This window comes from Chlorocebus sabaeus, chromosome 23 (assembly GCF_047675955.1).
Source record: "Chlorocebus sabaeus isolate Y175 chromosome 23, mChlSab1.0.hap1, whole genome shotgun sequence".
NCBI classification, from domain to species: domain Eukaryota; kingdom Metazoa; phylum Chordata; class Mammalia; order Primates; family Cercopithecidae; genus Chlorocebus; species Chlorocebus sabaeus.
The window spans coordinates 62,818,532-62,842,576 of NC_132926.1; the positions used below are offsets into that span (position 1 = coordinate 62,818,532).

A 24,045-nucleotide genomic window follows, 5' to 3' on the forward strand; every position below is an offset into this window, starting at 1 on the left:
GAAGTCAAATTAGCCTTGTTCACAAATGATATGACTGTATACTCAGAACAGCCTTAAGACTCCACCAAAAAAACCTGTTAGAATGGATAAACAAATTCTGTAAAATTCCAGGATGCAAAATCAACATTCAAAAATCAGCAGCATTTCTATACATCAATGGTGTATAGAACAGCATACACCATTGTATGCTCACCAACAGTGAGCAATCTGCCAAAGAAATCAGAAAGCAATCCCATTACAACAGCTACAAAGAACAAAAAAAATCCAGGAATTAATTATTATTATTATTACTATTTTATTTATTTATTTTGAGACAGATTCTCACTCTGCTACCCAGGCTGGAGTGTAGTGGTGCCAATCTTGGCTCACTGCAGCCTCTGTCTCCTGGGTTCAAGCCATTCTCATGCCTCAGTCTCTCGAGTAGCTAGGACAACAGGTGCACACCACCATGCCCGGCTAATTCTTTTACATTTTTAGTAGAGACAGGGTTTCACCACGTTGGCTAGGCTGGTCTTGAACTCTTGGCCTCAAGTGATCTCCCCTCCTCAGCCTCCCAAAGTGATGGGATTACAGGAATGAGCCCCCGTGACCAGCCGGAATTAATTTAACCAAGGAAGTGAAAGATCTCTACACGGAAAACTATAAAACTGATGAAAGAAATTGATGCAGACACACAAAAAATGAAAAGATATTCCATGCTCATGGACTGGAAGAATTAATATTGTTAAAATGACCATACCGAAAACAATTTTAGGATTTTTTTTTTTCTTTGAGATGGAGTTTCACTCTTGTTGCCCAGGCTGGAGTGCAAAGGTGCGATCTCGGCTTACCACAACTTCCACCATCCAGGTTCAAGCGATCCTCCTGCCTCAGCCTCCCGAGTAGCTGGGATTATAGGCATGTGCCACTACGCCTGGCTAATTTTGTATTTTTAGGAGATACGGGGTTTCTGCATGTTGGTCACACGCTGGTCTCGAACTCCAAGCCTCAGATGAGCCACCCGCCTCAGCCTCCCAAAGTGCCAGGATTACAGGTGTGAGTCACAGCACCCGGCCAAGGATCGTTTTTTCTATTTCTGTGAAGACTATCTTTGGTATTCTGATACAGATTACATTCTTCACAGAAATAGAAAAAATGACCCTACAATTTATGTGGAGCCACAAACACCCCAAATAGCCAAAACAATTTTAAGCAAAAAGAACCCTTTTGGGGAAAAGGGCAGGCACAGTGGCTCATGCCTGAAATCCCAGCATTTTGGGAGGCCGAGGCTGACGGATCACTTGAGGTCAGAAGTTTGAGACTAGCCTGGCCAACATGGCAAAAGCCCATCTCTACTACAAATACAAAAATTAGCCAGGCATGGTGGTGCGCACCTGTAATCCCAGCTACTTGGAGGCTGAGGCAGGAGAATCGCTTGAACCCAGGAGGCAGAGGTTGCAGGGAGCTGAGATCGAGCCACCACACTCCAGCCTGGGAAACAGCACAAGACTCTGTCTTAAAAAAAAAAAAAAAGGGAAAAAGATATGAACAGACATTTCTAAAAAGAAGACATACAAATGGCCAACAGGTATATGAAAAAATGTTCAACATCACAAATCATCAGAAAAATGCAAATAAAAACTACAAAGATATATCATCTCACCCCAGTTAAAATGGCTTTTAACAAGAAGACTGGTGATAGCAGATGTTCTCAAAAGATGCAGAGAAAGGGGAACCATTGTACTGTGTTGGTGGGAATGTAAATTAGTATAACTACTATGAATAACTGTATGCAGGTTCTCAAAAACATAGTAACTGGTCAGGCACGGTGGCTCAGGGCTGTAATGTCAGCACTTTGGGAGGCCAAGGCAGGCAGATCACCTTAGGCCAGGAATTTGAGACCAGCCTGTCTCACATAAAACCCCATCTCTACTAAAAACACAAAAATTAGCCAGGCGTGGTGGCGCACACCTGTAATCCCAGCTACTCAGAGGCAGAGGCAGAAGAATCCCTTGAACCCAGGAGGTGGAGGTTGCAGTGAGCCGAGATTGTGTCACTGCACTCCAGCCTGGGCAACAGAGCAAGACTCTATCTCAAAAAAACAAAAACCTAATAACTGAACAACCATATGATCCAGCAATTCCATTATTGGGTATATATCCAAAAGAATGGAATTCAATGCATCAAAAAGACATTTATGTGCCCAAGTTTATTGCAGCACTACTCACAATACCCAAGATAATAAAATCCACCTAAGTGAGTGCCCATCAATGGATGAAAAAAATGTAGTATATGTACAAAATGAAATATTATTCAGCCATTAAAAAGAATGAAATCCTGCCATTTGCAGCAATAAGGATGGAACTACACTTTGGGAAGTCAAGGTGGGCAGATCACTTGAGGCCAGGAGTTTGAGACCAGCCTGGTCAACATGGCGAAACCCATATCTATTAAATATATACACAGACACATATATATACACACAGACATATATATATGCACACACACATATATATACACACACACATATATACACACACACACAAAAAAAAAAAATTAGCCAGGCATAGTAGCACATGCCTGTAATCCCAGGTACTGGGGAGGCTGAGGCATGAGAATCGCCTGAACCTGGGAAGCAGAGGTTGCAGTGAGCCAAGATCAGGCCACTGCATTCCAGCCTTTTTGAGATTCTGACTCAAATGAATAAATAAAGAAATAAACAAACAATAAAAAGGATGGAACTGGAGGTCATTCTAAGTGACATAAGCAAAGCTCAGAAAGACAAATATATCACATGTTCTCATTCATATGTGGGAACTACAAAAGTGGATCTCATAGAGAGTAGATTGATGGTTACCAGAGGGCTAAGGGTGTTGGTGGGGAGGACGAAGATAAGTTGAATAACTGGTACTAATAAACGTTTGATAGAAGTCATAAGACCTAGTGTCAGACAGATCAGTACTGTAACCGTAGTTTACAATAATCCATTGTATATTTCAAAATAGCTAGAAGAATTCGAATAGTTCTAGCATAAACACAAATATTTAAGGTGCTGGATATGCCAAGTACAGTGATTTAATCTTTACAAATTATATGAATGTATTAAATTATCACACTTTGAAAGCATGTACATCTATTATTCATCAATTAAAAAAACAAAATAAGGGCAGGCATCGCAGCTCACGTCTATAATCCCAGCACTCTGGGAGGACAACGCGGGAGGATTGCTTGAGCCCAGAAGTTCACGACCAGTGTGGGTAACGCAATGAGACCCCACTCTACAAAAAATTTTAAAAATTAGCCAGGCATGGTGGGACGTGCCTGTTGTCCCAGCAACTTGGGACACTGTGGTGGGAGGATCTACTTGAGCCAAGGAGGTTGAAGCTGCAGTGAGCTGTGTTCACACTACTGCACTCCAACCTGGGCAACAGAGTGAGACCCTGTCTCTAGAAAAATAAAATAAGCCAGGCATGGTGGCACATGTCTGTAGTCCCAGCTACTCAAGAGGCTGAGGTAGCATGACTCTCTAAACTCAAGAGTTTGAGGCTGCAGTGAGTTATGACTGCGCCACTACACTGCAGCCTGGGAAACACTGTAAGACTGTCTCTAAAAAAAATTAAAAATAAATAAAATAAAAATTGATTTTATAAAACATTCTAAGAACATATAAATACACACACACACACACACACACACACACGTTATCTTAAAACTTTCTCTGGGAAATAATTATGTCAGCAATCAATTCAGACAACAATAAACTTAGGCTCCTGAAGGGCAAGAATCATGTTTATTCATAATTCTTTCTCGTATTTTTAGATAGCAGGACCCCAAATACAGTAAAAACTCAATTTTTAATTCCAAAGGAACTCTTTTCTTAAATCCTTTATCACTTACAAAAATTACCTTCGAATACACATAAGAACAAAATTCTCCATTTACAGACTCAATTTGTCCCCATTAGTTAAAACGAAAAAGTTAAGCAAGGGCACCTCTGGTTAAAATTGGTAAAGTGTAAGTTGGTCTTCAATCTTTGTTTCTGCAGCTCTATATCTTCTTCAAATTAACTTCTCATCTACACTTCTTGCATCCAATACTTAGGGGTTCTTATTCCTCCTACAAAAGCAAAACGTAACCAGAAGCCAACTATATATACCTGTTAATTGACTTAAGTCTGAAGACGTTTGAGTCAAAGTATGTTCTCAAGCAGTTTTTACACATTAAAATATGTTTTATTTTAAAAAGGTTCTGACTCAGGTAAAGATTTTAGCTACTAATAAACAATGCCTCGCACACATACGGCATCAATAAATGTTAGTTAAATGAATCAAGAAAGAGTGCTATTACTGTGGGGAGTGAATGGAAAGCTGAAATCACACTTCCTTACCCCAAGGCCTTCCAAGAAGTCATCTGGATTTGACTTTTTGAGGATTCTAAGCTGGGAGTGAAGAAGGGGAGGCAGCCCAAACGCAGCTGTCTTCTTTGCCTTGCCCACAACAGACAGTTTAGTACTTGGAGCTCTTCTGATTCCAGCACAGGTTTTCTTTGTCCCATTTGCCCTCATGTATTTACTAGGCCCTACCTTGCCAGCTGTTTGGAATGCAACATGAAGTCACTGCCCCTAGAGGTAGTACAATTCTAGTGGGTAACAACTGAAAAAGCAATTACAAGATAGGCTACAAATAGGAAGATCATCTAGTCTGAATAGGGACATCTAAACCAAGGTTTTAGGGATGAGTTAGCCAGATTTACACCTTTTTTGCATAGGGAGGGGGAATTGAAATGCTGCCTGAACAGCCTGTGAAATGGCTTGGAAGTAAGAAAGCATTTCTTACTGTATAAATGGAAAGACATTAGATACAGCTAAAGTTTAGGGAGGCAACTACTGCAGGGGGGAGGAAAAGTGATGAGAGACTAGAAAAGTACAGTAAAATGCATTGAGAAGAATTCACACTTTATCCTAATCTGCCTTTTAAAATGGTCCCTCTGGCACTATTGTTTAAGTTGAAGACAAGCATGATTAAATACAGGGACACAGGTTAAAAGGCTATTTCAGCAGAGTAACAGCACTACTGAAAAGACAAATGGAAATACATTAAAATTACTCAGAAGACAGAATCTACAGGGCTTGACTGATTGTATAAGAAAAATGTAGATGGATTAGGTGTTAAGGATATTTCCAAATCTTTGGCTTAAAAAAAAACAGCTGGATAATGGAACCATTCACTGAGATAATGAACACAGGAGGACAAACAAAACAAATGGGGGTGTGGGTTGCAAGGTGCACCAAGGTAGGGGAGTTGACTGAGTATGGAACATTTTACTTATTTTATTTTAATTTTGAGACGAAGTCTTGCTCTGTCACCCAGGATGGAGTGTAGCGGGACGATCTTGGCTCACTGCAACCTCTGCCTCCTAGGTTCAAGCGATTCTCTTGCCTCAACCTCCCTAGTAGCTGAGATTACAGGCACCTACCACCACACCTGACTAATTTAGAGACAAGGTTTCACCATGTTGGCCAGGATGGCCTAGAACTCATGACCTCAAGCAATCCACCTGCCTCAGCCTCCCAAAGTGCTGGGCGTGCAGAACATTTTAAAATTGATTATTTGTAGTAACTTCAAGTGGAACAATCCAAAAGGTATTTAAAATTATCAATATGAAACTCAAGACGGGGATCTTACCATCACAGACTATACACCAGGAGCTGCATGTAGAATGAAACAAGAAGAGGACCAAGGCCTGGTAGGCCTGACGGTCACCAATATTTAAGGGATAGACAAGAAAGATATCTTGCAAAGAACATTGAGAATGACTAAGGGGGTGGGGTTGGTGGGCGAGTATGGCATAACTAAGCCAAGGAAAGTGAAGGAGAAAATGATCAACATGACAAATGCCAAAGAGAAAGCAAGATACAGAGGAGATCTGTTGATTCAAATTAGCATCAATGTGGTTACCGGTGACTAAGCAGACAAAAGCTGCCAAAGTATAGTGAGTTAAGAAGTGAGCAGGACATAAAAGTGGGAACAAATACAGACAACTCAAGGACTTTGACTCTGAAGTCAAAGATAAAGAGGGATGTGGCATCAAAGGATTTTCTGGCTGGCTGTTTTTCAAGATGAGAGTTTAAAGCATGTCTTAGAACCTCTGGAAAGAAAAAAGTAGAGATAACTTTAGGGCTGAGATCCCAGAGACAGCCTGAAGAGATAAGATCCAGGGCACCAGGAAGACGGATTAACCCTGGACAATTCTGGGGGACATCTATTTTACTGTACCAGGAGAAGAGAAGGAAAGAATGGATGCTGATGTAAGTCGATTTTTCAGCTTGTAGTCAAAAATGAGGGAGCTGCCATCTGAATGATTCCAGGCAACAAGTTTACATGAGTTAAGAGAGCAGAGGGGTGGGAGGTTTCAGAAGGTGCAAGAAAGGAAAAATGAGCAGATGGGTGGGAGGATTCCTGGAAAGCTTTGAGGTCTCATCTGAGGTTGGCAAACATGACTTTGTTTTCCACAGGAATTTCTTTACATCACAAGATACACAGGAACATGAGACTGATCAAGTGTGTGGAATTTTATCAGACTGGTGTAAACAAAAAGGGTCAAGAGAGTTAAAGGATAATGGCAACAAAGAGTGTTGCTAAATTAACTCATGCTAAATTATATAAATTGTGAAGTTAAAATGTGTAGCAATAACTGTGAAACAACAGGTAATAAGCTCAAGAATTAAAGTCTGATTTCCATATAGTTATCTTCATCCTGCGACAAGCATGATATTAACTCCTTGATCTGAATATCTCACAGACTGGGTGCAGTGGCTCATGCCTGTAATCCCAGTATTTTGAGAGGCCAAGGTGGGAGGATCACTTGAGCCAGGAGTTTGAGACCAGCCTGGGCAACATAGTGGGACCCCATCTCCGCATAAAATAAAAACAAAAAATTTGCTGGGCCTGGTGTGGCATACGCCTGTGGTCCCAGCTACTTGGGAGACTGAAGTTAGAAGACTGATTGAGCCCAGGAGGTTGACAGTGCAGTGAGCTATGATCCCACAACTGTACTCCAGTCTGGGTGACAGAGCAAGACTCTGCCTCAAAAAAATAAATAAAATAAATATCTCACAAATATGTGCTAAGAACAGAGGAATCAGTGCCCGGACAAATAATTCAAGCTCCAAATCCATGTAAGTGGTCTCGTTTCTAAAAGAAAAGGACATATTAAATCTCCAGTTTCCATGTTCTCAATACTAGAAAGTTTGTGAAAATAAAAGTGAAAATATGAGCCAGGTGCAGCAGCACAGGCTTGTAGTCCCAGCTACTCGGGAGGCTGAGGCAGTAGGATCGCTTGAGGCCAGAAGCTCTAGACTAGCCCTGGCAACACAAAGGGACCCCACCTCTAAAAAATTGTTTTAAATAAATAAATGAAACAGAATGGGCTGTGCATGATTTTAAAATAATCCTTGTACCACTAAATTCTTAAATAAAAATAATCCATCTACCTGATTTTAAATAAAAACCTAAAACAGCCCAGGTATGGTGGTTCACACCTGTAATCCCAGTACTTTGGGAGGCTGAGGCAGGTGGACTGCTGGAGCTCAGGAATTTGAGAACAGCCCGGGCTACATGACGAGATCCTATCTGTACTTTAAAAAAAAAAAAAAAAAAAAATATATATATATATATATATATATAGAGAGAGAGAGAGAGAGAGAGAGAGACACGAAAAAAATACAAAAAAAAAAAAAAAAAATAGCCAGGAATGGTGGCACATGTCTGTGGTCCTAGCCACTTGGGAGGCTAAGGTGGGAGGATCACTTCAGCCCAGGAGGGAGAGGCTGCAGTGAGCTGAGATCCACTGCACTCCAGCCTGGGTGACAGAGTGAGGTCCTGTCTTAAAACAAACAAACAAAAAAAACCTAAGATGTAATACAACACATGAAACTTCTAAATCAAAATGTAAAACTGGTTTTACAGATCTGTCTAAAATAAATTATTCACAAAAATTCATTTCAAGGTGCCCCGACTATAATGTAGGAGGTTATCAAAACAATAATAGGAGCACCGGCCTATCAAATAAACTGTCGATGTCACCAGCTGCTTCTGTCAAAAGATCTATAACCACTGGGCACAGTAGGGCACACCTGTAATCACAGGGAGGCTAACCTGAGCCCAGGAGTTCCAAACTGGCCTGGGCAATATAACAAGATCCTGCCTCAAAAAAATAAAATAAAATAGCACTGGGCCTGGTGGTTCACCCCTGTAACCCCAGCACTTTGGGAGGCCAAGATGGGGGGATCACTTGAGGCCGGGAGTTCCTGGTCACGCCTGGTCAATATAGTGAGACCTCTATCTCTTATTTAAAAATGTTTTAATTAAAAAATAATAATAATAAAAGATCTGTAATCAGAATAATCTATTATTAACCAATAAAATTAAATTGACAAATGAAAATCCTTCTATTAGGCGCATACAGCATTAGGTTTATCAACTTTAAAACTAAACATGATGCACAGGAAGAACTGAGCCACATGTATGCTATCATACAATCAAAATGTAATTTTCAACCTGAGTCACATATGTGCTATCAAGCATATAATCAAAATATAACTTTCAACTTTAAATTTTGGCAGAGAATCTTCTCAAATATTCTAAATTTCAATAAAATTCAAGGCTGTAACAGTCAGCATTCTAGTTTTAATCAACAATACCAGGTAAACACCCCCAAAAAATTCCTTTCTGGTATATATCCTGTTTAAATGACACAGGTTTTAAGTCTGGCATGCAGTAATTATTATCTTTAAAATACAATAAAGTATTGAGAACTAGTACCATTTCAATTATTTTAAAGGTACTTTAACACTATAAAACCTTATGTTTTGGCAGGGCACGGTGGCTCACGCCTGTAATCCCAGCACTTTGGGAGGCCAAGGCGGGCGGATCACGAGGTCAGGAGATCAAGACCATCCTGGCTAATATGGTGAAACCCCGACTCTACTAAAAATACAAAAAATTAGCTGGGCATGGTGGTGGGTGCCTGTAGTCCCGGCTACTCAGGAGGCTGAGGCAGGAGAATGGCTTGAATCCGGGAGGCGGAGCTTGCAGTGAACCAGATGGCGCCACAACACCCCAGCCTGGGCGACACAGTGAGACTCCATCTCAAAAAAAAACAACAACAACAACAACAACAACAAAAACTTTATGTTTTAAAACAGGTCAACATATTTTAAAGTCCAATTTAGTACTTGTACTATTATATGCACCACAAACATCTTTCTCTTTCTTCACATATGAGCAGTAGCAATCTTTCCCCTTCTATATTCTCCCCAATCACAAAGACTCACATGTCCCCTTTCAAAAAAAAAAAAAAAGAAAAGAAAACCTTCCCATCCTCCTGATTTGACAATCACACCGCTACCAATAAAAGTTTCCTTAAAGTGAACACAACAAAGCTAAACTCAAGGATGCTTATTACAGAAAGCTGATGAAGAAGACTGCTTATTCAGCCCTATTTCTCTAATGACACTCTCATAATTGCAGTCTTCTGATTTCTAATCTAGATTCCCTTAGCTGGAAACACTGAGTTTTCTAATACTAAAGGGAAATTGGAGCTATAACATATTTGCTTTCCCTCCCATAGCCAAGGTGTTTAAATTCCAAATCAGAGATAGGAAGTCCTATATATTGGCACAATCTTTCTGTCTCGGAAATTATCTCCCTTTCCATGTCATTCAATTCACAGTTTCAACCCTAAGTATGGATAAACTACAGAAGAAAAAGAAAAAAAAATGTATCATATCAACAGTACGCATAAAAATAGAATCCAGAAATGTAGATTCTAATTAGTCTTCTTTTTAACTTGCTGCCTTTTATAAACAGAATATATTTAATTCTAAAAACAAAAATTGTAGGCTGGACATAGAAGCTCACCTCTGTAATCCCTGCAGCCTGGGAGGCTGAGGTGGGAGGATCACTTGAGCCCAGGAGTTAGACACCAGCCTGGGCAACATAAGGAGACCTTGTCTCCTTTTTTTTTTTTAATTTTTTTTTTTTTTAATTTCCTACTAAGAGCAGTAGGAAATTAACAAGGAAAAAGGCATGAAGGAAGCATTCCAGTAAATAAGGAAAAAATAAAGAATTTTTGCTTAGTATACCTGAAGTCTCCCCTAGCTGCTCACTTGATGTTGATGATAAAATGCCTAACAACTGACTTTGAAAAAGAAACTAACAGGCAGGGCACGGTGGCTCACGCCTGTAATCCCAGCATGTGGGGAGGCTGAGGCAGGCAGATCACTTGAGGTCAGGAGTTCAAGACCAGCCTGGTCAACATGATGAAACCCGTTTCTACTAAAAATACAAAAATTAGCTGGACGTGGTGGTGTGTGCCTGTAATCCCAGCTACTTGGGAGACTGAGGCATGAGAATAGCTTGAACCTGGGAAGCGGAGATTGCAGCAAGCTGAGATCGTGCCACTGCACTCCAGCCTGGGTGATAGAGTGATACTCAATCTCAAAAAAAAAAGAAAGAAATTAACAGGAATATTCATTTGAACTCAAATCTAAATGATTAAAGCTATTCTTAAATACAGCAATTATTAATTATATTACTGTAAGGTTTCTCTATCCATTTTTCATTAATTCGACCACAACTTATGAAGTACCTTCTATTGTTAGGCATTACAATATAACCTTAATTTTATGAAAACTGACATTTTTGAGAGTTTTTCATGTGCTAAACCACAGACTTACAGCTTAGCACTTTTTCATGTAACAACTCTATGAATAATACTATTTTAGTCCCATTTTACACAGAGAAAAAAAGAAATTCAAAGAGTAGAACTTGCTAATGGATAAACAGCTAATTATAAGGGACCACACTAGAAATCAACTCCAAGTAATGACCTTACTGTTAGGTTTAAACACTCTTTCAGTCACTGTTCTAAGTGCTCACAATGAAGGCTGGGAAGTCACACACATACAATACACAAGGCAAGACTGGTTAATGATATAATAAAGATGCAAAGAAAGTGCTCTGAAAGCACAGCAGAGATAGTCATTGCCCACAAGAGGATTTCTTACTAAGAGCAAAGTCAAAACAGCTTGATGGCTGTTGAGGTAGTAAAAAAGTATCTAATACTTAGATATGATTAACCTGCACTGGTAATTTCATATTTTCAAATCTAGAAAATAGGAGAAGTGGCATTCAGTTTCATTTCCATTTAAAACCTGTCAGACTTTTTTTTTTTTTTTTTTTTTTTGAGACGGAGTCTTGCTCTGTTGCCCAGGGTGGAGTGCAGTGGCTGGATCTCAGCTCACTGCAAGCTCCGCCTCCCAGGTTAACGCCATTCTCCTGCCTCAGCCTCCTGAGTAGCTGGGACTACAGGCGCCCACCACTACGCCCGGCTAGTTTTTTGTATTTTTAGTAGAGACGGGGTTTCACCGTGTTAGCCAGGATGGTCTCGATCTCCTGACCTCGTGATCTGCCCGTCTCGGCCTCCCAAAGTGCTGGGATTACAGGCTTGAGCCACCGTGCCCGGCCTAAAACCTGTCAGACTTTATGAGTAAAACAAGATCTCACATCTTGTAATCTTTCAAACCAAGAACAGGTAAGATATCTGCAAACACGCAAAGGGAGGAATTACAAAAACGTCCTAAGAGAAGGCACAAAGTACCAGAAGGAATAAAAGAATTTTTCAAGGGAAACTACAAGAGGAAGATGTCATGCTCCACTTCAAGTAAAATGCAACTGAGGGATATTTTAGTCTTCACATACCATCTACCATTAATGTTTGCTATTTTCCTATCAAAGAAAAGTCAAAATCAAAAGAGGTTAAAAACAAAACTCAAGGCTGGGCGCAGCGGCTCACGCCTGTAATCCCAGCACTTTGGGAGGCCGAGGCAGGTGGATCACCTGAGGTCAGGAACTCAAGAATAGCCGGACCAACATGGTGAAACCCCACCTCTACTAAAGAATGCAAATTAGCCGGGCATGGTGGTGCATGCCTGTAATCCCAGCTACTGGGGAGGCTGAGGCAGGACAATCTCTTGAACCTAGGAGGCGGAGGTTGCAGTGAGATGAGATCACACCATTGCACTCCAGCCTGAGCAACAAGAGTGAAACTCCATCTCAAAAAAAAAAAACTACTCAAGAAGTAAAACAATAGATTCCGCCTTTTAACGAGAGGGGAAAAAAAAGGTGATTTCAAGAGAGATAAATTTAAGGTGTATATAAGTGTCCAGGATAATGAGCGTAATCAACTTAAAGAGTCAGGGATGGATAGGCTGCAAAGGAAAACCATGACTGTCAAATCCTTAAAATTCCATCAAAACTAAAGAGACCTGAGCTCTCTTTATACTTAAAAATTATTTTTAGTTTATTTACTGAATGCTTCCAGAGACCTGGAAGAAATCTGCAGCAGACTTGGTGGGAGATTAAATCTTACTCTATGGAAATGAACTTTAAAATTCAGCAGAACTGAGCAACAAGCTATGTGATGGTACAGGATGACCATCTATCTAATCCTTGGCATATTAACTGATCTCTCCTTAAAAATAATACAGATACATTCACCAAGGTTTTATAGAGGAATGCATCCAGGTATGTAAATAAGCCATCATACTGTATATGCTCTGAAGTTCACACCACTGCTTACACAGATTGTGAATGCCTTCTTAGAAAAAATTTTTAGGGCTAGGCATGGTGGCTCACACCTCTAACCTGAGCATTTTGGGAGGCATAAGTGGGAGGATCACTTGAGCCCAGGGACTTGAAATCAGCCTGGGCAACATAAGGAGACCCCACTCAACAAAAAATAGAAAACTTAGCCAGGCGTGGTGATTAACATCTGTAGTCCTAGCTACTCAGGAGCCTAAGGTGGCAGGATGGCTTAAGCCAGGGAGGTCGAGGCTGCAGTGAGCTGTGATCACGCCACTGCACTCTAGCCTGGGTGACAGAGGGAGCCCTCATTTCAAAATTGTTTTTTTTTTTTTTTTTTTGAGACAGAGTCTAGCTCTGTCGCCCAGGCTGGAGTGCAGTGGCTGGATCTCAGCTCACTGCAAGCTCCGCCTCCCGGGTTCACGCCATTCTCCTGCCTCAGGCTCCCGAGTAGCTGGGACTACAGGCGCCCACCACTTCACCCGGCTCATTTTTTGTATTTTTAGTAGAGACGGGGTTTCACCGTGTTAGCCAGGATGGTCTCGATCTCCTGACCTCGTGATCCGCCCGTCTCGGCCTCCCAAAGTGCTGGGATTATAGGCTTGAGCCACCGCGCCTGGCCCTCATTTCAAAATTTTTTAAAAAGCAAAAGTTCTTAGAATTTACACTGGAGAAAGAATTCATATAACTTTAGCAAATGACAGAGAATGCAACATTATTATCCTATAATTTCCCACTAGGAAAACCTTCTAAGGATGATGTTTATTTCCCTCTTAAGTAGCAAGAGCAGAGAGCAATGCCCAGCTGTAAGGAAATTATAGTTGCTCACTGGGACCCTCAGAGCTCATTCTTTTCCCAAGTCAGGCTGGGCAAACATTTAGAATCGGAATCCCGATGAATTAAGATGTGTATAAGTCAATCTAAAGGAGAGGTAGTCTCTTTGAAAGCAAAATGCTTGTTGGCACAATTCTAAAAGTACAATTCAGGCATTAAATGCCTGTACCATGTTAAATGCTGAGTATTATTTATTCTGAGCAACGAAGACCACAGAAAAATTAAAAGCAGAGAAAAAGATTAGAAATTTAAGACTCCTAAACTTGGGGCATTGGTTACATTGTTTACTTTGTGTCACTTATACAAAATTAAGTTTTACTTTTTTTTTTTAAGGAAAAAAGCCTACAGCACTCAGTATTCCCAAGCAGTAACAAGTTTTACTTTTAATCACAACTAAAGAGGTATCTACACAAATTGTAGCAAAAATCATTAGCATTATAAATTTATGTAGACAAAAGTATCATGTGCAATTACTGACTTATAGTTTGAAATTGTTACATTAAAAAACAAACAAACAAACAAACTATATAGTTAAGGCAGAAAATGCCACTATACTGACAAGTAGCCCGAAGTCTGGTGCCCTCTTCTTGTCAATATGTGACCAATAAAAAGCAAGTTAAGCAACCTTAACCTGGGATTACCGGGTTACTGTAAAATATCCAAGAAATATTGTTAAAAATGAAAAGGCTTTTTTCTTTCCGAAGTTATTTCTCAGGGAATTTGAAAAGAAAATAAATGAAAAGCACTGTCCTCAAAGCTAGTTGTTGATAGCAAACAATTGGTAATTGTTTTGAGACACCCACTTTTTTTTTTTTTTTAACTACAAAGATACTTGACCTTAACTTAGAATACAAAATGAAACCAATCCCCATCATTCCTAAATTTAACAATTAGAACCTACAGAATGGTATAAAAAGCCTCCAACTCGTTACTCAACAAAGATTTTTGGATAAACGACTTTGGCAAAGCACCCCGGTCCAAGGAAGTCAGATCAAAAACTTTAAAAATCCTACAAAACATTCTCTAAGTTGAGTTCAGGCTCCAAACAGTATCTCACTGACCGAAATGGTTTTGCTTCCTTAGTTCTCAAGGACCAGGACTGCCCGGCTCTGGGTGGTAGGGACAACCCTGGGGCGACAAGTCGCTCGCGCCTCTGCCCGTCGTTCTGGGCCGAGCTTGGCCCAGAATGACGGGCAAAGGCCGGGCCACGCGCGACGCGAGGGCCTTCCTCACTCACCGTGAAGCGCTGGTCGCCAATGCTGCCCACGGAGAAGCAGTGGTCGCCAGGGTTCACAGCCCCGGTCAGCACCTGGTGCAGGTTCATGTCGGCGCCCTAGTCCTGCAACGGACACAGCATCCAGCTCATGCCACGGGTCAGCGGCCGCTTCCCTCCCTCCTTCCCTCAGGGGCGGCGGCCGCTCTTCGGTGGCGACGGCAGAAGCAGCGACAGGCGCCTGGAGCCGGAGCCGCTCAGCTGGGGCCCGCGACTCATCCCGAGCCCTGGAGGGCGAGGCCCGGAGGGGGCGGGTCGGCGAGCGGGCGGAGCGCCGGGCTCCTTCGCGCACCTGTCACTGCCCGCGCTGGCCCAGGTGAAGCTCAGGGTCCCCTCACCAGCCACGACCCAGGGCCGACTCACTGGCCAGGAAGGCCGCGCTCTCCACAGACTTCCTCCGGACCTCGGGCAGACACTCCTGACCCAGCCCGAGTGGCGGAGGCAGAATGCGCTCGCACTCCCCGCCTGACCTGTCCCTTCCCGGCTCCGGTGCCCGCCACCCCCGCAGTCCTCCGCCACTCACTACGCGACTGTGGAGCCCTGCGGCCGAAATATCGCGAGACTTCGCTCGACGAAGCTCCTACTGTGGTAAAGGATTCACTTTTTTACCACAGTATACTTATCAGCAAGTGAACATAAAAACGCCTCTGCTAGTCAGCAACTGGCCAATCCCGACCCCCGGTCCATCTAGGGCTCCGCCCACCGCCGAGGATAAGCCAATCTCTTTGAGGCTTGTAAAGGAGAACGCCGTGCGTTTGAGCTTGAACATGATAAGCCTGGCAGAAGCCTGATGAACCCAGAATGAGTGAGATGTGGTAAGTTGTGCTTTAGGTTAGGGCTTAATCTAACTGTTGGGCCAGAAAATTTGAAGGGGAGAAGTGCATCCTAAATGGAGTTGCAGTTTCCTCGGTTCTGGTATGACTACAAGTCCCAATATGCACCGCTCCCCTGGCGGCCCGAGTGTCTCTTAAGTAAATGTGACCCTTGAAACGTCTACGTTAGCAGCTTATTGGTTTCTCCAGCCTTGCGCGTTTCCAAGTGCCTAAACGGGATGGTTTTTGAAAGGCTCGAACACTTACTTGACAAGTAGTAAAGTGGTATTTTCTTAGCCTAAGTTACCTTAACACATGATTTGAAATAGTGCTGGCAATAACACACCAGCCCAGCATTAAGCTTTTGTTTTGGAAAAGAACCTAGGAATTCCAGAATGATCAGAGTCACAGCTACAAACAGATTCAACTCTCATTGTATTTTGACACAAGTTTTGTATTGTAATTGACAAACATCTGTTTATGTCTCCCCCTGTATACGTAAGCCCTTTTGGGATAGAGAGAAACAAGACACAAGTGTGCCCCTGATGTCTAGCACCGCACCAGTCCCACCCATTCAAGGTGTTCTGTAAACGTTGCATGAATGTGTATAGAAACTCTCCAGATAGACCGGGCACGGTGACTCACACCTGTAATTTCAGAACTTTGGGAGTCCGAGGAGGGCGGATCACGAGGTCAGGAGTTCGAGACCAGCGTGGCCAACATAGTGAAACCCCCATCTCTGCTAAAAATACAAAAATTAGCCGGGTGTGGTGGCTCCCGCCTGTAATACCAGCTACTCGGGAGACTGAGGCAGGAGAATCACTTGAACCTGGGAGCTGAGGTTGCAGTGAGCCAAGACCATACCATTGCACTCCAGCCTGGGTGACAGACACTCCATCTCAAAACAAACAAACAAACAAAACCCTCAAAAAACTCTCCAAATAGGCCGGGCATGATGGCTCACACCTATAATCCCAGCACTTTGGGAAGTCGGGCGCGGGGGAGGGTATCACCTGAGGTTGGGAGTTCGAGACCAGCCAGTGAAACCCCGTTTCTACTAAAAATAAAAAACGTATCCGGGCGTGGTGGCACGCGCCTGTAATCCCAGCTACTCGGGAAAGTGAGGCAGAAGAATCGCCTGAACCTGGGAGACGGAGGTTGCAGTGAGCCGTGAGCCGAGGTTGCGCCATTGCACTCCAGCTTGGGCAACAAGAGAGAAACTACAAAAGAAAGAAACTCCCCAAATGAAACAAGTGGTTTTTAGAATTTTACTAAATTTGTTTTTTATATGCTTTTTTTGTAGTATAAAGACTTCAAACTATAATACTACTTGGGTGGGACAAGTACTAGTAACTTTATTTCCTTTTATTTGTACTGCATTTTTTGCAATGTACATTTACTTTGTCTTGTAATAAAGAGCTACTTACGAGTTACTTTTGTAGTTCATAAGTGTGATGATTGTGTGTTCACACTTGTGTGAGATGTCCCTCCCTCAAACCTTGTTGTACCATCTGCACATTACCCATCTGATGTGGGGGGGAGGAAAATCCCGAAACTTACAAAAAAAAATGAATTTCATTATGTATTCCAGGCTTTTCATAAGATGACGGACAAAACTTAATTTGTCTTTTTTAAGAATAGATATATTTTTGAGGTCTAACATACCTACAGTTTGACTTGCCTTTTATTATTTCAAATTATACTTCAAGTGCTTTTTAATTTTATATTTTAGAACCAGAATCAGGATTGTTGTATATACTTGTGTGGGTCCCACATAAATTCTGTGACTGGCCCATAATTTACATGTTTACTCATTCTATTTTGCCTAGTTGTTAGTTTTGAAGAGCATTCCATATATGAGAATGAAACTGAGCAACAAGAGGCCGGGCGCGGTGGCTCACGCCTATAATTCCAGCACTTTGGGAGGCCGAGGCGGGTGGATCACAAGGTCAGGGGAGATTGAGACCATCCTAACTAACACGGTGAAACCCCGACTCTACTAAAAATACAAAAAATTATCCGGGCGTCATGGCGGGCACCTGTAGTCCCAGCTACTCAGGAGGCTGAGGCAGGAGAATGGCGTCAACCTAGGAGGCCGAGCCTGCAGTGAGCCGAGATCGCGCCACTGCACTCCAGCCTGAGCGACAGAGCTAGGCTCCGTCTCACAAAAAAAAAAAAAAAAAAAAAAAAAAAAAAAAACCGCAACAAGAGTAGTCAGGGAATCTATGATCTATTCCTGATTCTCAAAATAACTAGCTGTGTGACCATGAAAAAGTCTGTTTAAGTTTGTTTGTTTGTTTGTTTGTTTGAGATAGAGTTTCACTTTTGATGCCCTGGCTGGAGGGCAATGGCACGATCTCGGCTCACTGCAATCTCTGCCTCCCGGGTTCAAGTGATTCTCCTGCCTCAGCCTCCTGAGTAGCTGGGATTACAGGCATGCACCACCCTGCCTGGCTAATTTGTATTTTTAGTAGAGAGGGGGTTTCTCCATGTTGGCCAGGCTCCTCTCAAATTCCTGAGCTCAGGTGATCCACCCGCCTCCGCCTCCCAAAGTGCTGGGATTACCGGACTGAGCCACCGCGCCCGGCTTGTTTAATTTTTAAGACTGACTTTCCTCATCTGTAAAATTAGGGAGTTTAACTTGATTATTCACAACATTTTGTTTAGCAATGCCACTTCTACAGCTCTGTGCATCTGTTAGTGTTTATTTAAATTACTGGCCAGGCACAGTGGCTTGCGCCTGTAATCCCAGCACTTTGGGAGGCTGCGGCAAAAGGATCACTTGAGCTCAGGAGTTCCAGACCAGCCTGGCCACCATCGGGAAACCCCGGCTCTATGAAAAATACAGACTGGGCAACAAAGGGAGACCCCATCTTTACAAAAAAAATATTTAAAAAAATGAAGTGTGTTGTGTGCATGCCTGTAGTCCAAGCTACTTGGGAGGCTGAGGTGGGAGGATCACTTGAGCCCAGGAGTTGGAGGCCGCAGTGAGCTGTGATGGTGCCACTGCATTCCAGCTTGGGTGACAGAGAGACACCCTGTCTCAAAAACAAAATAACAACAACAACAAAAATGAGGTGGGCGAGGTGGCTCATTCTTCTAATCCGTCCCACTTTGGGAGGCCAAATCAGAAGGACGGCTTGAAACCAAGAATTTGAGACCTGCCTGAGAAACATGGTGAGGCCCTATTTCTATTTTTTTAAAAAAACAGGCTGGGCCCGGTGGCTCACACCTGTAATCCCAGCACTTTGGGAAGCCGAGGCGGGCAAATCACAAGGTCAGGAGATCAAGAACATCCTGGCTAACACAGTGAAACCCCGTCTCTACTAAAAATACAGAAAACAAAATTAGCCAGGCATGGTGTCGGGCGTCTGTAGTCCCAGCTACTTGGGAGTCTGAGGCAGGAGAATGGCGTGAACCCGGGAGGTGGAGCTTGCAGCCAGCAGAGTTTGTGCCACTGCACTCCAGCCTGGGCAACAGAGCAAGACTCTGTCTCACAAAAACAACAACAACAACAACAACAACAAACAAAATTCCTTTTGCCTCCAAGCTGCTGCTCCTCATAGATCATCTCCTAATGTCATAAAATTCCCCTAATAAGGTTGTGTTGAATCCTAAATCTATTCCTGATTTATTGTGCAACTTTGACAGGACTCTGACCTTATGGGAAGATTAATAAGAAGGTAGAGGAGGTGAAAGTAAATTGTAGGTTGTTTGCTCCTCATCCTTCCCTTCCTGTTTCCTTACTGCGGGTCTAGAAAACAGCACTGCATGCCTCCATTCCACTTGCTCACAGTCTCCACCTTACTTCTACCCAAGGCTCACAAATCCACCTGCTAATCCAAGAAATCCAGGAGAAGGGCCTGGTGTGGTAGTTAACACCTGCAATCCCAGCGCTTTGGGAGGCTGAGGCAGGAAGATCCCTGAACTCAGGAGTTCCAGGTTGCAGTGAACTAGGATCACACCACCGCACTCTAACCTGGGCAATAGACCCCATCTTTAAAAAAAAAAAATCCCAGGGAATCATTGAGTCTAATTATCCCCTCAACTATGATTGAATTGTATCAATCCATCCTTTGAATGCTCACTGACTGTGTACTTCAGTGGTTTTCTTTTTTAGTTTCTAAAAAAAATAAGAGAGAAAGGATGGCTCAAAAAAAAAAAAAAAAAAAAAAAAAAAAGTCTTGCTGTGTGCAGCGCCAGTAGTCCCAGTTACCCAAGAGGCTAAGGCAGGAGAATCAGTTGAAAGTCCAGGAGTTCAAGTCCAGTCTAGGTAAAACAGTGAGATCACGTCTCTAAAAACCAAATAAAAAATTAAAAATAAAATAAAGGAAATCTTTTCTTATATAGTTTGCATTATTACTAGCAGCAAGATCTCTTACATAACTGAAGTGCTATGTGGTTTCTGAGACTGGCAAGCCAAAGAGAACTTACGTTGTCTTCAATACTAGTCTTCAAGAGGAAGGGCATTTTGTTTGTTTGTTTGTTTTTTTGAGACAGAGTCTTGCTCTGTCACCAGGCTGGAGAGCGGTGGTGCGATCTCGGGAGGAGGGAGAATTTCATAAGAGTCAGTGGGTAGTGATAGTGTAAAGAAACTCAAGCAGGCCAAATTCTGACATTCTTGGAAAGAAAAGGAGCATATAGGAAGCTAGCTCAGATTGGGAAATAATCATGCCTCTTGCCCACTCTTGATTTCTTGAAATCCTTGTCATTACCCTCCTCCCCCACCCCAAATAGACCAATCTTAATCCCTATTCTTGGCCAGGGGCGGTGGTTTACGCCTGTAATCCCAGCACTTTGGGAGGCCCAGGTGGGCGGATCACCTGAGGTCCAGAGACCAACATGGCAAAACTCCGTCTTACTAAAAAATACAAGGTCAGGGGAGATTGAGACCATCCTAACTAACACGGTGAAACCCCGACTCTACTAAAAATACAAAAAATTATCTGGGCGTCAGGATTATAGGGCCGGGGACAGTGGGTCATGCCTGTAATCCCAGCACTTTGGGAGGCCGAGGCAGGTGGATTGTGAGGTCAGGAGTTTGAGACCAACCTGGCCAACATAGTGAAACCCTGTCTCTTCTAAAAATACAAAAAATTAGACAGGAGTGCTGGCGGGTGCCTATAATTCCAGCTGCTCTGGAGGCTGAGGCAGGAGAATCGCTTGAAGCTATGAGGTGGAGGTTGCAGTGAGCTGAGCTCATACCATTACACTCCAGCCTGGGTAACAAGAGTGAAACTCTGTCTCATAAACAAACAAATGAACAAAAAATTATCAGGGTGTGGTGGCACGTGCCTGTAGTCCCAGCTACTCGGGAGACTAAGGCAGGGAATCACTTGAACCTGGGAGGCGGAGGTTGCAGTGAGCTGAGATCGCTCTACTGCACTCTAGGCTGGGCCGACAGAGCGAGACTTTGTCTCAAAAAAAAATCCCTATTCTCCCAGGGCCTCTGTCACTAGATCCACCTATAGGGGCTTCGGTCCCCACTGCCAGCACTGATAGATGAGGGAAGTTAGGAGTAAGGGAACTTCTTAGTCTCATAACTAAGCCTAAATCAAGGGCAGTATGTTGCTTGAATTTCACAAGCATTCTAACCTCATTATCTCACAAAAATAATATGAGGGTCTCTATGCAATGAAGATATTAGTTACTCTGGAAACTTGCCTCTACTGCCAAGAGCAACCTTGCCTACAGCAAAATTCATCAGGAATAGTATAGGTTATATAGATATTTGATAGCCGGGGTAGTGATGCATGCTTGTAGTCCTAGCTACTTTAGAGGCTGAGGTAGGAGGATCGCTTGAGCCCAAGAGATTGAGGCAGCGATGTGCCATGATTGGCACCACTGCACTCCAGCCTGCGTGACAGAGGAAGACCCTATTTCAAAAAGAAAAAAAAGAAAAAAAAAGAATTTGTACAAATAATCCAAATTTAGAAAGATGTGAACAGGAACTACTGTGTATTCTTATTTTTTATATCTTCTGCCTAAGGGAAGTGGAAATAGCTGCTAGAGAGGGACAAAGAAAGAATTATATACACATACACACACACAAACACATACTTTTTTTTTTTTTTTTTCTTGAGAAGAGTCTCACTCTGTCACCCAGGCAGGAGTGGAGTGGCACCATCATGATTCACTGCAGCCTTGACCTCCAGGCAGGCTCAGGTGATCCTTCCACCTCAGCCTCCCAAGTAGCTGGGACCACAGGTACATGCCACCACGCCCAGCAAATTTTTGTAGTTTTTGTAGTGATGGGGTTTTGGCGTGTTGCCCAGGCTGGTCTCAAACTCCTGGGCTCAAGTGATCCACCCACCTCGGCCTCTCAAAGTGCTGGGATTATAGGCATGAGCCACCATGCCTGGTCACACACACTTTTTATATGAGGAATGTAAGCCCTTTTAAATTATCAGGCCCAGAAAGGCATTAAAATGAAATAGCATTCATATCCTATCTCTCTCCTTGAACTGTGTAATCTCTTGAAACTGCTTTCACAGCTGGACGTGGTGGCTCACACCTGTAATCATAACACTTTGGGAGGCCGAGGTGGGCAGATCAACTGAGGTAGGGAGTTCGAGACCAGCCTGGCCAACATGGTGAAACCTGTCTCTACTAAAAATACAAAAATTAGCCAGGCGTAGTGGCAGCCGCCTATGATCCCAGCTACTGGGGAGGCTGAGGCAGGAGAATCGCTTGAACCCGCTGGAGGTTATGGTGAGGCTGGAGGTTGTGGTGAGCCAAGATCGCACCACTGCACTCCAGCCTGGGCGACAGAGTGAGATTCCATCTCAAAAAAAAAAAAAAAAAAAAAAAAAAACAGGAAAGAAAAGAAAAGAAACTACCAGCTATACTAGCTATTGCTACAAGTAACTATAAATTAATCTAACAATGCCGCATTCTGGACAGTATAACCCACACACTGTAGCTCAACAATATATAGCCAATCACTAATCAATGTTATTTCTGTGAACTGGTGAGAATTCCTGACAAATGACTTTGTATAAGCCCACTCCTTGTCCCCTTTTTGCCTTCAAAAATCTGCTTGTAGCAAAGGTCTGAACGGAGCACTTCCCAAGACAATTTGGAGGTGTGTCCCAGGCAGCTGTTCTGTACTTTGGCCCAAATAAACTCTATATTAATTCTGCCTCAGCTTCTTTTCTTTTAGTTTGACAACGGAGATGAATAAAAAGAGAAATGAACAACCACAACCTGGGCTACCTCTCGTTAGCAGACACATAGGCTCCAGGGCCCTATCCTGAATTAAGGGAACGGTCCAAATTCCAGTGGTAATTCCCATCTGAAGAGGATTATGAGTCTGGCAAGTATCAGAGAGTTCATTAGAAGTAGATTACATAAATCCTACACATTTCACAAAGTGGGACATGGGAACCAAGTCTAGCAGTATAGACGCCAGTTAGATACCATAGGCACATTAAAAAGAAATACCAATTATGTAATCATTGTAATCATTAACATTAAGTGAAAATGTAGTAAACTAAGTACTATTTATTCTAAGCATTCTGTATTGACTCATTTAATCCTCATGTCAATCTGAAGAGATAGGTACTATTATTCCCTTCTCCCCGATTATTTTCCCCTATTATTTTCTTCCTTGTACAAGTAAGGAAACTGAGACAGAGTAAATTTGCTTGCCCAAGTCACATAGTAAGGGGTAGAGGCAGAAGTTCTTAACTGTTATGCTATACTGCCTCTGTACAGGAGAACAAAGAAAGGGAAGGAGGAGGGTTAAAAAAGAAAAAAATCTAGCATGCAAAATCCAGAAGCAAACGAAGCATAGCTCTCCCAAAAGAAGAAAATTTTCTCAGGTAGCTTTGCATGGTACTGTAATAATACAAATTCAATTAAACAAAACCTCAGAGATGAGATGATAATAAAATGAGAAGAAAAGGAAGATTTCAGAACTAAATAAATTAATGACATAATTTTGCAACATTAATAAATTAGAGCAAGAAATACACAGGTGTGGCTGAAAATCAAACCCCTTCTTTCTTTATCTTTATCTTTAAGATGGAGTCTCTCTATGTTGCCTAGGCTGGTCTCAAACTCCTGGGCTCAAGTGATCCTCCTATCTCAGCCTCCCAAGTAGCTGGGACTACAGGCGTGTACCACTGTGCCAGGCTGAAAATAAAATTTCTGGTGTAAAAGGAAAATTTATAATAATTATGAAATTGCAAAAATAACTAATATGATAGCAAATGAAGAAGATAAAATAAATATGAAGAACAATAATAAATATGCAAATTGTGAATTTAAAAATTAGTATTATCTGTCTTATAAGTGGAAAGTGGGAGTGTAATTCTTGGAAAGAAGAGAATTACTTTAAAATGATAGAATATATTTACTTAATTTTTTAAAAAATGTATGTGTAAATATGTTCATTATCAAAAAAATCTGAAAATACAGAAGGAAAAAAGCAAGTAAAACTCATTTAAATCTTGGGCATGGTGACTCATAATTGTAATCCCAGTACTTTAGGAGGCCAAGG

The 24,045-nt window shown here is 42.3% G+C and overlaps 1 protein-coding gene and 1 non-coding gene across 6 annotated transcripts in view; one reads left to right on the forward strand and one right to left on the reverse strand.

Moving 5' to 3' along the window:
• DMXL1 (Dmx like 1) overlaps positions 1-15,360 on the reverse strand; it is a 181,779-nt gene extending 166,419 nt beyond the window's left edge. The window contains exons 1-2 of one of the 5 annotated variants that reach the window (XM_038008726.2): positions 15,254-15,360; positions 14,695-14,796 (exon numbers count right to left, since the gene is read on the reverse strand). In XM_038008726.2, coding sequence (XP_037864654.2) covers positions 14,695-14,781 — 87 coding nt within the window. In that variant the 5' untranslated portion in view covers positions 14,782-14,796; positions 15,254-15,360. Of the gene's footprint in view, positions 1-14,694 lie in introns of all 5 variants that reach the window. The other 4 variants (XM_038008720.2, XM_073010746.1, XM_008014213.3 and 1 more) reach the window with 4 other exon arrangements.
• A 1,612-nt stretch (positions 15,361-16,972) lies between these two features.
• Positions 16,973-17,074, forward strand: LOC119618388 (small nucleolar RNA U13). The gene has a single exon (XR_005234705.1). It is a non-coding gene; the product is annotated as a small nucleolar RNA U13 (small nucleolar RNA).
• The last annotated feature ends 6,971 nt before the right edge of the window (positions 17,075-24,045 follow it).